Source organism: Mugil cephalus, chromosome 2 (assembly GCF_022458985.1).
Source record: "Mugil cephalus isolate CIBA_MC_2020 chromosome 2, CIBA_Mcephalus_1.1, whole genome shotgun sequence".
In the NCBI taxonomy this organism is placed as follows: domain Eukaryota; kingdom Metazoa; phylum Chordata; class Actinopteri; order Mugiliformes; family Mugilidae; genus Mugil; species Mugil cephalus.
Genome location: NC_061771.1, coordinates 21,032,310 through 21,045,578, shown reverse-complemented (window position 1 = coordinate 21,045,578; position 13,269 = coordinate 21,032,310). Strand labels below are relative to the sequence as shown.

Sequence of the window (13,269 nt, the reverse complement as noted above, 5' to 3'; positions counted from 1 at the left end):
GAGGAAAAAAAGAAAACTGCCTCGAGACCCGCGGCAGCCAGTGGGAAAATAATTACTTTCATATCAAAACTCAGCAGGAGGCGCAGGGTCCTATAGCCCGCGGCCACTAACCTCATTCCAGCTCGGCCTTTCAAATGAATAAATTTGTTAAAGCAATAAATACAAACAGCCAGGCGGACTTGAGCCCCAGCTCCGGCTCACTACACAGAGGCAGTGCTGGGGGGGCTGGGGTGGGGTGTGGTGTGGTGGGGGGATTTATCTGTAACACGACAAAACTCCAGCCGCCATGATCCGAGGTTCTGCCACACAACAATCACCCCCCCTCTTTTTTTTTTTTTTTTTTTTTACTCCTTTCACTCCCTCAATATGTCCCTGGAAGACAGAGATTCAATTTAAACAATAACTTTATTTATCAAAATGTTTACATATAAATATCATTTTCTCGTTTTTTTATTTTATTTTATTTTTTATTTTTTTTTTACAATATCTGAGGATTTCTGTTGTGTGTAAGATGTTTATTGTAGCCTAGTTTTTGTTACAAGTTGGTCACCAAAATTAAAAAAAAAAAAAAAAAAAAAGAGAGAGAGAAGAGAAGAAGAAAACTAACAAAATGAAAGAACCTGCTTCTAAAGGTGTCTGGGCCTAAAAGCCTGAACATAAGAGCCACAGCTTTGAGGGACCATCTGGATTGGACACACCTTACGATTAAAAAATAGATGAGAATTAAGTCTCCTGATTCCTGATATGTTTTCGAGTGTCTCAGCAGAGCTTTGGGAATGTTTGAATAGTCTGAGCGGTGTTCCTGGTCTTTTGTTTGTGTTTGCTCCTTGAAAGTGTTAGTCCATATCGACATCCTCTCCATCTGTTCCGGGTGTTTCTTGACAGTCTGTGTTTGTCTTGAGACACTCGGAGAGGTCTGGAGACGCTCGCTCCTCTCTCGCACCCTTCTCTTTTGCGCACGGCTCGGCGGGCTGGCAGCCATTGGCCGCTGCCTCGGATTTAACGTTCGGACCCGTCTCCTCGGCGCTGTCGCCAGCCTGTGTGGAGCTCAGCCGGGTCAGGGCCGTCTGAGACGCGCTGTTTGCTGGAGGAGAGACAGCGAATCTTCCATTACTGCAGTCACCACCACCACCACCACCACCACACTCCTCCATGTCGGTTCCATCCACTCTGCTGCTAATGTGATTGTGGTGATGCTGTGTGTTATGCTCCGTATGATCCGAGCTCAGGGGCTTAGTGATGCTGCCAAAGCTGGAGAGGTCACAGGGAGCGGGGCTCCCCTCGCTTGGCGTGCACCTCTGGCCCAGGCTGAGTCTGTTAATGCTGTCCTGACACGGTGTGGCCTTCAGGGCTGTTTGGGGCACTAGAAAACCCAGGGGCTGATGGGTAATGGGGTAAAGCAAGAAGTGACCTTTGCCCACCAGTGTCCTCTGACTGGGCAGAGAGGGGAAGTCCAGCTGAGATTTCCGCCGAGGCATCGTGTCAGAGAGGAGGCTCTCCACGCTGAAAGGGTTTCGTTTCTGCAGGGCGGAGGACCTCGGGCCTCCAGGACTGGAGCTGTGCGTGCTGCCCGGGGAAACCTGCTCCGGTTCTCCTGCGGTTCTTTGGTTTTGGTGGTTTTCTAGTTGACCGAAGTCGTGTCGTGTTTGGTCACAGCTGGATTCGGTTTGGTGTCCTCCCGCACCCTTCGTTGCTGGCAGTTCAATGTGAATAGACCCATTAACGCTCGACGTCTGCTGCTCGCTGTCGGTGAACTGAGAGACCCCGCTGTCGCTCTCCGACCCTCCGGGTGTGTGGAAGCTGTCGCCGGCCAGAAGTTTGCTCTGGGACTTGAGCAGCTTCCGCTCCTGTTTCCGTTTCTTCTTCTCGGCCCGCTCCTGCTCCCTCCGTGCGATCTCCTCCGGGTCCATGGGCTCGCCGCTGCACGTGGTCGGGTGGGAGTTGTGAGCGGGCCGCCCCGGCCCTTTCTTCGTGTTCTCCTTCTTTCTCCATTTAGCGCGTCGGTTTTGGAACCACACCTATGCACACGCACACACAAGTACACACATGAAAATACACACATGCACAGGTGGGATACAGGCGTGAAAAAGGGATTGTGCTCTGTGTCTTTTTGTGTCTACGAGCAGACAGCGTCTTTAAGGTTGTACATTATAGTACATTATTTCATGACTTGTGCTGTAGGTAGTTAATTAATCGGACGATTCCCTTAAAAATATTTTGATAGTCACATTTGATTAATTAATTTACTCAAAACACCTAAAGATCTGGTACAAATCTTCTCTAATGTGATGATTTGCTGCTGTTATTGTAAAATATATTTGCATTTTAGCTTATTCAATACTCAGGCCTATGTCCCTGTGATCATAATTATTCACATTTTACATTTTACAGACTATATAATAAAATAACATTATCAGTTAGGGCTGAATGCACTGTGTGTGTGTATATACATATACATATACATATGGAAAAATAATATTTGTTGGTTTATCTGACGTCTTTATAATTTATCTTACACATAATATTCAACAATCTAACGAAACACCATCTGTAATATTTACTTTCTGAGATGAGCTATTTCTACAATATAGTGATGTTTAAGGGTTAATATATGTGATATTAATGTCCTTACCCCTGTCAAGAAAACCAATAAATGAAGTCACTCATGTGGGCTGCATTGGATAAAATGTCATTGGTGTGTGTGTGTGTGTGTGTGTGTGTGTGTGTGACATCCTCAGACGCCAGCAGCCCTCACATCTGCCATGACATGCTGATAAATCAGCGTGGCAGTGGTTATCAGATGGTAAGGACAAAACCAGACTGCCTACAAATTCCACAAAGCCCTAAAACAAGTGAAATCCCTGTCCCCTGCCTCCCCGCGTCTTTGTTTACAGCAGCTTTAAACGTCTAAAGAGTACACTGGGTTAATAGGTCACAGCGGTGGACCAGAAGATGCACAGATGTGCCGGTGTTAATTACCAATGAGTCTCTGTAATAGGCACCTCGGCAAATTACATCTAATTGTGCTATAGCTAAATCAGCCATGTCCCTTCTGTGCGCACTCTTTCGCGCCCGGCCGTGCGCTGTGGCCCTGGCACCGCGGCGGTCCCCGGCTCTCCTCCCTCCGCCACCGAGCCAAGACGGGGAGCTTCCCCCGCCCGAGAGCTCTCGCCGCCCGGCCTCTGGGCGCGCTCGTGGCCGCGTGTTCGCCGCTGATAACTGCGGGAGTTTAGCATGCGGGAGCAGGATCGACGAGCATTGCATAATAAGGGACGGGGTACCGACATCATGTGCGACAATGGCGCTTCTTATGAATTGTTAATGTTGCCTGTATCTTTCCCCCGCAAACCTGGCGATAAAGGGGCGTTAAGCAGCTTGAGGGAACAATAATCGGAGGTTTAGGAGCGAAAATCCCCAAACAACACACAGCTACGATGAGTTCGGTTTCTGTCCCGAATTATCTCGTCCCAACATGTGAACTACGTACTTAGAAATACATGAATATACGTTAAATTATGCCTTGATCGACTGTCTTCGATATACAGATATTAAAGCCTGCGTAGCAAATAATTTATTATTATTATTATTAATAATAATAATAATATTAACAACAATAATAATAATAATAATAGTAATAGTAAAAAACATTTGGTAGTATATATTGTAGCATCACGATCAACGATATTATATATTTTGTTCCCTATAATACAGTTATGTTTTATCTTAGCAATAACATTATTATTGTTGTATTTATTATTATTATTATATTATCTGATGCCTTATTTAATTAATCTATATATGCTGATGCTTCTGCCCTACTACAAGGGTAATAATAATAATAATAATAATAATAATAATAATAATAGGAAGAATAAGTTATTTGTGTGTGTGTAAATATATCAAAGCTGAAGTTCAACCACTTAATTATTATTATTTATTTTTTTTTAAAAAAGATGCGGAATAAACTGATTAAAAGATAATAAAAAATAAGGGTATATTTCTGGATTAATTAAAAAGACTCCAAGTAATTAAAAGTGTAGAAAAGGACACAAGCTAACGGAAGAATAGTATTTAGTCTTTTCGCCCAGTTTGCTCAGTAAATAGCCTTGTTTTTATTAACCCATAAATCAATAGGTTGCCTACATGCATAATTCAAAAGAGACTCTTTATTGACGCTTTGGTAATTGACAAATAGCTGTCTCAGTGTGGGGCAGGCCTTCGTGGACCGTCATAGCGTTGTGGATTTAATTAAGTCAAAAATGTCTGGGAAAATCAGTCACAGCAGATGAAATAAATAAATCTGGGGGATGTGGGGGGAAAAAAAAGGCAGTTTCTATTGTTTTGTATTTATCCCATAGCCCAGCACCGATTTGAATAAACGCTTCTTGTCTTTACCTGAACCCTGGACTCCACGAGGTCGAGCCTGAGCGCGAGCGCCTCGCGCATGAACACATCCGGGTAGTGACTCTCGTTAAAAGCCTTCTCGAGCTCCTCCAGCTGCCACCCGGTGAAATTTGTCCTCGTGCGCCTTCGTTTACAACCGGGACTTTCCTTATCCGGGTCCCCAGAATCTGGAGCGAGTGTTTGTGTTTATGAGTTCAGGTGTGTGTGTGTGTGTGTGTGTGTGTGTGTGTGTTTGTGTGTGTGTGTGTGAGAGAGAGATGGATAGAGAGAGAGAGAGAGAGATGTTCATGCTACACGATCCATGGTGGTACACTGAGATTGTTAATTTAAAATAGTTTAGCGTCAACCTTACCGCTGTCACACGCGTTTATTTAATTAATTTACCGTCACTCTTTTCCTAAATTATGTCATAACAATTGGACCATACAGATTTCTGGCATAGGCTTTATTAGACATTTGACAATGTTTCCTAATAATTGCACAATATCTCTTAGCATTTGTTGGACATCACTAACCTATATATTATACTTTTTTAAAAAAAAAGAAAAAAAGAAAAGGAAAAGAAAGGTCTTCAGTGGAGCCTTTATAATAAAATTGGCCAAACTGAGTTTGTGCAAAAACTGCACATAAACTTTTAAATTTCCTTTTTTTCTTTCTCTTTTTTAAAAAATAAAAATAAATAAATAAATAATATTAACCGAGCTGCAAAACTTTTAAACAATGTGTTTTCTTATCCACAGTTTGATATTCTCAGAAAATCTGCTCTCACGGGCTAGGAAATGCATTAAATTCTACAAATGGGCTTATCTGACACTTAGACAAGCAACTTGCATTGGTCGCAATTTTTTTCCAGGTATTGTTTCCACACTCTTATGTTAATGAGACAACCAGACAAAAAAAAAAAAAGAGCCAGGCCTACCTGAGAGTTTGAACTGCGGACTGTCGGAGGACAGCAGCGGGTTGGAACTGACCACCGAGGCCGAGCACGAGCCGTTAAGTAATCCGTCTATAGAGAAGGGCACGGCGGCCGCGGACTGCAGCTGGTGTCCGCTCGCGAGCTCGTAGACGTGCTGGTGATGGTGGTGGTGGTGGTGATGGGGGCCGAGCGGGTACGGGAAGCCCACCAGCCCGCCCAGGGAGCCTCCGAACTGGGCGTGAGGATGCTCGAGGACCCGACTGTCCATGCTCGCCCGGGCTGCGGCGGGGCCGAAGTGAAGATGCAAAGGGAGGCAGTGTGGCTGAACATGCAGTCAAGAAAAAAAAGAAAAGTCGGGGAGAGGAGGAAGAAGCGGCGAAGAGGAAAAGGAGGAGGTAAAAAAAAGGCGGAGGGGGAGAGAAGGGAAGCCAGTCAGACGGCCGTGTCCCGCGGCCACTGTACGGTCGGTCAGTGAGGAGCGGCGGGGACCGGTCCGGGCTGTGGGAGGAGGTATTTACGGTCCAGCCGAGATGTCAAATCCTGCGCGTTCTCTGCGCGAGCCAGCTCATTAGGACTCCTCCATCTGCTCGCGGGACCAATAAGAAACGTTAATCGCCCGGTGACGTCAGAGACGCGGTTAATGGAGTAACGGAAGGTAGAGCAGGAAAAGAGAGAGAGGGAGAGAGCGTGTTTTCTTGTTTTTTTTTTTTTCCGGATCGATCGCTAATTACACCTGGCGCGCTCCTTTAATTCAGCTCTGTCAAAACAATGAGGACGGGGCTAAGCTGGCGCGTGGAAATAGTTAAGTGATTGAAAGGCCAAGTCTATTAAATTCTCGGCAGTACAGCCTGCATTTTAATTTCTTAAATATTTTTTTTTTTCTTTTTGAAAAAAAAAAAAAAAAAAACGCGTTTTCTTCTAACTTTAAAACAACCGGTGCAGCCTGCCGGCCCTCTCATTCTCATTCACACGCTCAGCCGCGCCACCGTGCGTGTACGTGCGTGCGCGCTCCCTCCCTGCCCTCCCGCCTCGTGTTTTACTGGGGCATTCAGGGCCAGATTGATCCAATAACTGCGCCTTTATCATCACCCCCCCTTTTTCCCGAGCTGTCACGTCGCATTTTAAACTACAAGCCTCTCCTCACCACCCACCGCACATTACACAACCCTTCCATGTCCAATGTGTTACTTGACCAAAGTCAAACCCCTTGCATTTGTTATTTCGATTTTTCACCAGTTTACACCCTTGTGTGGGGTGGATTGGAGGTTTCAGGATGCAGCGTGAGTCCAATACTGGACCCTGTTCAGTCTCTTTGCAGCCTAGAGTCAATTAAGTGAATGCATATTACATAAAGAACAACCTAAAGTACACCCTTAAAGCAACTTGAAAAGTCTGGAATGGTTAATAAAAAATAGGCTACAGTAAAACAAAACAAAACAAAAAAAAACATACAGTAGATAAGGAAGTAAATAAAAACAGAAACATAAAGAGAAATGGAATCACCAACAGATGACATGATATGAAGGGGGAAACTTGGGGGGGAAATTGTTCAACTAAACAAATTGATTCCATCTTCACTTGCATATGAGCTATCTCGTAATTCCAGAGGTTCAAACTGAGGATGGTCCTGATTGGTTTAAATGAGTTTGAAAGTTTCCTCATTATCCGGGAAATGACAACAGTGACGAAACGGTTTTACCTCGGGATCTCTGAAACGCAATTATTAAGTCATATTCTTAAACCAAGACAAATAAGCCGAGTCCATCCCTTCAAAAGCCACTTCCACCGACGGATGAAAGTGAAGAGCACTGTAATGTGATTTTGAAGTTACCCTGCAGAGTTTTCTCACAGTTGGCGTATGATACAGTGCATCACTGAGGTCAAACGAACTCCAGGTGACAATGATAATGGCACGAATCGGACAGTGCTCAATAGATAATGGATTCATAAACTGTATTTCTTTTACACTGTAATTTCTGACATTAATCCACAAATTAAATATTGTGTGAAATATCTCGACTGAGCCTCTAACTACACTGAAGACTGAAGTCGGTGTTTGATTTTTATAAATGAAAAGCAAGTCACTTAAATAACTTGAGGTTCAAATTAAGATCAGTGTTGCACCTTCTTTTATTTATTATTCAACACTCGACTGCTTGTTCCAGTCCTGAGATACTCTTATACTTGACTGAAAGGAGTACATTTTTTTTTCTTTTATTTAATTTGCATGATGTCTTGCGTGCAACATTAAAAACATCTCCGCTGCTGCTACATTTTCATGGACCGCACGGAGTCACTGAAAGTGGCCATCGAGTAGCAGCAGAAAAAACATAAGCACACTTTAAAAGGACCTTGCAACTGCCAGCTATTTGTTGCGACTCCTTAATCAGAACGGCCATTTTTGCTGCTCTGACTAATAAAACAGACGCTCTAATGAAAAGCAGAGTCTGTAATCATCTCCGAGAAGGGGGGAAAAACGGCGAGCGAGGCCTATTGTGAGAACCATTAATCTGAGTAATCTGGGCTGTTGGGTCAAAGTATTCAGATCACAGGCTGCACACTTGGTTTTTCCACGGTAGTAGGTGGGAGTGGAGAATAGGGAATAGATTATTAATCATTTTATAAGGCAAAAATGCGTCAAGTTAGTGTGTATGTGTTGGAGCTGGAAGAAACATTTCAGTGTCCCAGGTCATAGTTTATCCAAAAAATACATTTAAATAGGAAATAAAGTTGCAATTTGTATTAATTAGTTCATTAAAAGATTTAAACGAGGCTAAGAATAATACTGAGAAGAGGCGACTCAACCAGTCTGAATAACAAGGCTGTGTTTAGATGTAGAATCTACCATGAGGACAGTGTTTAAATACGGAAAGTCAGAATTTGTCCAGCTAAATGCACATGGTTCATGTTATTACGTTGAGATGTTACGTGTAATATTATAATGAGTAATGAAGGGGTGATAGTAACTACTCTCTGTTCCTGTTTGTCACTGTTTTCAGTGGCTCTGGAGACGCTGACTCGACTCTGTAGCGTAATCTTCCTACATTGGTGAAGGTTCTCAGTCATCCAGGGCGTCGTATGTACAAAAAAAGAGCTTGCAGAATTTCTTGAAGACGTCACTCGGATGAGTGGCGAAACGTCTTGAAGAAAAAGTCTGTTTGTCCCTGCTCTCAGCTTTTTCTGGATGGTCTTTCTCCGTTTTAAGACCAACTGTGAGTTTCTGGACTTTGAAAAATTGTATGCTGTATATATATATTTGATTTCTGAAATAAGTTCCCATGTGTCTTCTGGAAAAGTTAATCATTTTGAGTTTAATTTATTTATTAAGAGCCTTTCACTAAGGCTGGGTGGTATGTACCGGTTCATGCAGAATACCGGTATTTTTTCCCGTAATGATATGAATTTTTAATATACCAGCATACCAGTGTGTTTGATTGCACAGCTTTGGGAACGCTGCACCAGAACGGACCATTTTTTAGTGTGGTGCTTCTAAACATGCATGGTACCACTGCATCACTGCAAGGTGCGGTGAAGATGGAAAGTTTGTAAAAGTGAAGTGGCAGAACGAGAGGACTTGTGCGGTTAAAAAAAAAAAAGTGCCGTGTCGGCTGTTTGTGTTTTTTTAGGGTGACCAGATGTCCCCGTTGTAGGTGACCTGTCCCCTGGCTAAAGTTGTCCCTGAAAATATCCCAAATTTTAGCTTTTTATGAATGAGGAAAAAAATGTTGCACGCAGGCTACAGTTATTACGGTAGTCGGTCGTGCTGCTATTGACATTACAGAAAGAGGAGTTTAAATATGTTTAAATATAGATAAATATGTCAAAATAAAAGAAACCATAAGTGTCCCTGTTTCTTCCTTTCATCTTGATAACATTTATTTTTTATTTTTTTCCACATCAGCAGGCAGCGCTAACACGGGGCCATGTAAACCTATTTTATTACTAGTGTGGGATTATTCTACAATATTATTCATTATCACAGTATAATAGTCCATCCTTAATCAATCTGCTGCATTAATTCCTCTCTCAACCAGTAGAAAATGTTGTGAACAAAAAATGCTGCGACATACATTTTTGGTCATACCGCCCAACCCCACTTTGGCCAGTGACCATCTAAACCTTTTTTAGCACAACAGAGCTGAACACATTTGGAGCCCTGGTCTCTGGTGTCTGTCTGGTGGAGGAGAGAGACAAGATGTCTGCAATTAAAATTTCAAGTTATCCTATCGAGTTAAGGGTCTGGTCTAATGCAGGGGAAATGGTGCTCCAATTGAAGTGTGCATTGGAAAATGGAAAATGAAAGGCTCTGAAATTTACAATCCCAGGCAGAGGCCAGGAGCAACTGGGCGTCCAGGTGGACACCTTTGGGGGAAGCGATGGAGGCAGAGTGGGAGAGAAAGATTATACATATAAATTGTAAACGGTGTCGCAGGGGCCAAATTTTGCCCGAGGCGGTGACTGCTTCATTTTGTGTTAAATTTCTTGACAGAAAGCCACCCGCGTGCTGGTGAATACTGAATGGTAATCAGAGCTGGTTGAATAAGTGCCTCCCCCTCCCTCTTCCATTACTGTGAATTAATTCGACTTTATTTATCCAATTTCTGGAGCTGACAGAATGTTAATTTGAGTTGAGATTTCTCTCTGCTGTTCTGCCTGTGACCCGTAGCCCTGGGATTGACGTGTTGTAATAACCTGAATCTTTCACCAGAAGCTCAGATAATTGTTACCTTATTAGCATGTAAATTGTTTAATTAATATTATTATGAAGAACCATATAATCCCTCCGTTACTTGACCCCTAGTCCACACATGAGCAGGCTTTCTGCATTTCAATGTCTAGTTTTTAAAGGGGCTCTTTAATGTCGGCTGGTCGTCTGGCTGTTCTAAACCCCTCTCCCCCCCCCCATCTTAGCGCAACTTTGAACGGCTTGAGAGGCGCTTTTCATGTCACCCCTTCTCCGTCTCTCTGTTTCGCTCTCTCTGTTTCGCTCTCCCTCTACTCCCTTTTTATTTCTTTGCTGCTCCCTCTGATGTGTATTTATTTTCCTGCTGCCATTTTTGAACATCAAAATCCAACGCCTTCTTGTCATTTGCTTATAAAAGCCTCTTTTTTTAAAAAAAAAAAAAGAAGAAGAAGAAAAAAAAAAGCCCCCCTCCTTCCACGTTCCCAGTGGCAGTGTGAGCCAAACACATGCAGTGCTCGATGAAAAGCAGCCCTTGACATGAGGTCCTAAGAGACCGCAGCATTTAAATTCGCTTTTCTTCCTTCCTCCTCCCTTTTTCGCCGGGCACGAGTGACATTGTCAGATGCTAGCTTTAATTAACTTGATAATAAGATGGGCGACTCGCATACAGGCCAGGGTTCGGCTTGCCTCGCCTCCAGCCCTCCCCCCCCCCTCCTTCTCTCACATCTCTGCGCAGGCGACGCCACTGAAGCCACACTCGCGGAAGAAAAGATAAAAACAAAACAAAAAACCCTCGCCGCCGCCGCCGCCGCCTCAACTCAAAGCCGTTGTCATCCCGGATCTGAGGCCGCCTATCTCCGGCAGAAACACCTAAAACATTTTTAATTTAGCCAAAATAGACATCAGAGTCCCCCGAGGAGTTAAAGGGGATTCCCAAATGAAGGACAGGCCACTTCTTTGAGCTGAGGTCTGAGTGAGACCAGACATGTTCTGGATACAGATAAAATGACCAATATAATATGACACATTCACACGACCTGTGTGCATCAAAATAAGACAGGAAATTATGATATGACGGGATGTATCTATCCTATAAGGTTATGTGTAAAAACACCAGGAAAGTCAACTTTGTCATCGTGTCACGGTCTGCAGAGCTTCCTGAAATGGTTGGTGATACGAGTCATGCGAGAGATTTAAAAAGATCTGCAGAGTGTTTGAAATGAATTATTCCGCTGTAAGAAAAGATATTGAGAAACGTGGAGTAGATATTAATGGACTCTCCATTTGCTAAGAGCCAAGTTCCTAAACAGATTCAATCCGAGCGTCCAGGATCTGCAGGTAGTTAACGGGTTGTGTCAGACTCCTGCATCTATTGTCAGAGACACGTCGCACAAAGTTGACCTGATTAGAAGACAAACGAGGAAAAAAAAAAAAAGACTGTCCACAAATGTTAGAGTAACATTATCAGACATAACATTATGACCACCTTCTTAATATGGTGTAGGTCTCCCTTGTGTCTCCGAAATAGTTGTGACTGATCAGAGAATGGACATGGGTCTTCTGAGGGTGTCTTGTGGTGTCTGGTAACAGGAAGTTGTTAGTGGGGGCCTTTGGGTTGTTTGAGATGAGGGTCCTCTGTGGATCATCCCACAGATACGTTGGGATCTAGAAAATTTGGTTTCCAGGTCAACACCTTGTGCTGTTCTTAATGTTTTTTTAGTTGTTCCTAAACCATTTTTGTGTGTGTGTGTCAGGCTGCATCCTGGTGGGTACGGCTGTTGTCATCAAGGAGTGTCATTGCTATGGAGTGGGGGTGTCTGGTCTGGTCTAGGTGGGTGATACATACATCTAAGTAACATCCACATGAATGAATGCCAGGTCCAAAAGTTTCCCAGTAGAACACTGTATTGTCACAAGATGGTCAATGTTATTTACTTCCCCTGTCTCCAGTCATAATGTTGTGGCTGATTGGTGTAAAAGCCAATAAACATACAGGCCTAGACCAGATCTTTTGGAATAATATGCTCCGGATAAAGCTTGTTTGTACTGTAGATATGTCTGGTGCTTCATTTCCTCAGGGTCTAGAAAGCTTGAATTCATTCAACTAAACATTCTGCTCCATATCACACTTAAAGGTAATGTGATGCCATCAGTCCAAAAGTTAGAGACGGACTGAAACTTGGCCATCCAGAAAATAATGACTAGACTCACTACCATGTCCACCAAGGATTTACTTGCAAATAAGAAAGTGGTGTGTATTCCAGCTGGTTTTGGAAACTGAGGTTTGCTGCTCACAAATGCTCCATCTCCAACATTTAGGTATTTTTATAACCACATAGTGTCTCAGTGACTTGAAAACCATGTATCTCTGCTGTGGTAACACAAACGCAAATGATTCAAGTGCACTCCAGATAGCTCTGCATTCATTCACGGCCTTATTTTTGTCCTTGACCTCCCCCACTGTGAAGCTAGAAGAGGCCGCTTATGTGGAAACGTCCACTGTAACGAAAACGAGCCCTTCATTTTTGTTTCCCTGATCATACTGAAGCGGCAGAAGTCTCTTCAAACTTTAAATGAGGGGTTCTGCAAGAACACGGTGTGGCTTTATGTTAGTGGTACTTTTGCTTCTGTACTTAAGAGCTTAAGCTGGGGGTGTTGAAACCAAGATACTGTTTATATTCTGAGCTCAGTAGCAGTTGTTCAGCATGTTAGCCACAAGCTATTCTATCCTGATCCTTACTCTTGCCAATTAATAATTAGTGTTAAACTCTATAAACAGCTGAGATAAAAAGTAATTCACTTTAGGGGCACATGGCCTGTTAGATAGACTGTATATAAATATGGAGACGTCTCCACTTCCTTACATTGGCCAAACTGACACTAATTTCCCAGGGATACAGGCAATGGCATTTTACAACTTTGGAGCCAGAGTTGATCAGTACAGTCCATGAGTCGAGTCACAATATCAATGACCCGACGAGGAAAAGTTGGATTATTTTACTTGTTTAGCTTTTCTCTCACTGTCGTGGTTGGCATGGCAACTGGTGGTCATGTCACATTCTGTTTCTATAGCGTCTAATGCAGGCATGTCAAACTCAGTTTGGCTCTGGGGCCGGATCCAGACTTTCTGTTCTCAGGTGGGCCGGATCAGCAAAAGAATGTCAACTCCAAATATTTAGCTTTGCTTTTCAGTACTATGCTTTATCAATCAGCCTACATTTGTAGCCTACCCTACATATTATAATCACGGATGACAAGGGATCTT

At 43.2% G+C, this 13,269-nt stretch overlaps 1 protein-coding gene across 1 annotated transcript; it reads right to left on the bottom strand.

Moving 5' to 3' along the window:
* Window positions 1–325: 325 nt before the first annotated feature.
* On the bottom strand, window positions 326–5,892 carry LOC125004458 (homeobox protein unc-4 homolog). The gene is made up of 3 exons (XM_047579069.1): window positions 5,324–5,892; window positions 4,396–4,571; window positions 326–2,018 (listed from the first exon to the last, which is right to left on the bottom strand). Exons 1-3 carry the CDS (start codon window positions 5,586–5,588, stop codon window positions 837–839), a joined length of 1,623 nt encoding a protein of 540 aa, XP_047435025.1. The 5' UTR covers window positions 5,589–5,892; the 3' UTR covers window positions 326–836.
* Window positions 5,893–13,269: the final 7,377 nt, after the last annotated feature.

Bases quoted from the DNA above. Each gene is read 5' to 3' on its own strand.
- LOC125004458 (XM_047579069.1), bottom strand. From the start codon at position 5,588: ATGGACAGTCGGGTCCTCGAGCATCCTCACGCCCAGTTCGGAGGCTCC. The intron at 4,572-5,323 runs GTAGGCCTGGCT...CACTCGCTCCAG, and splicing joins TCCGCAGTTCAAACTCTCAG to ATTCTGGGGACCCGGATAAG. The intron at 2,019-4,395 runs GTAAAGACAAGA...GCGTGTGCATAG, and splicing joins TCGTGGAGTCCAGGGTTCAG to GTGTGGTTCCAAAACCGACG.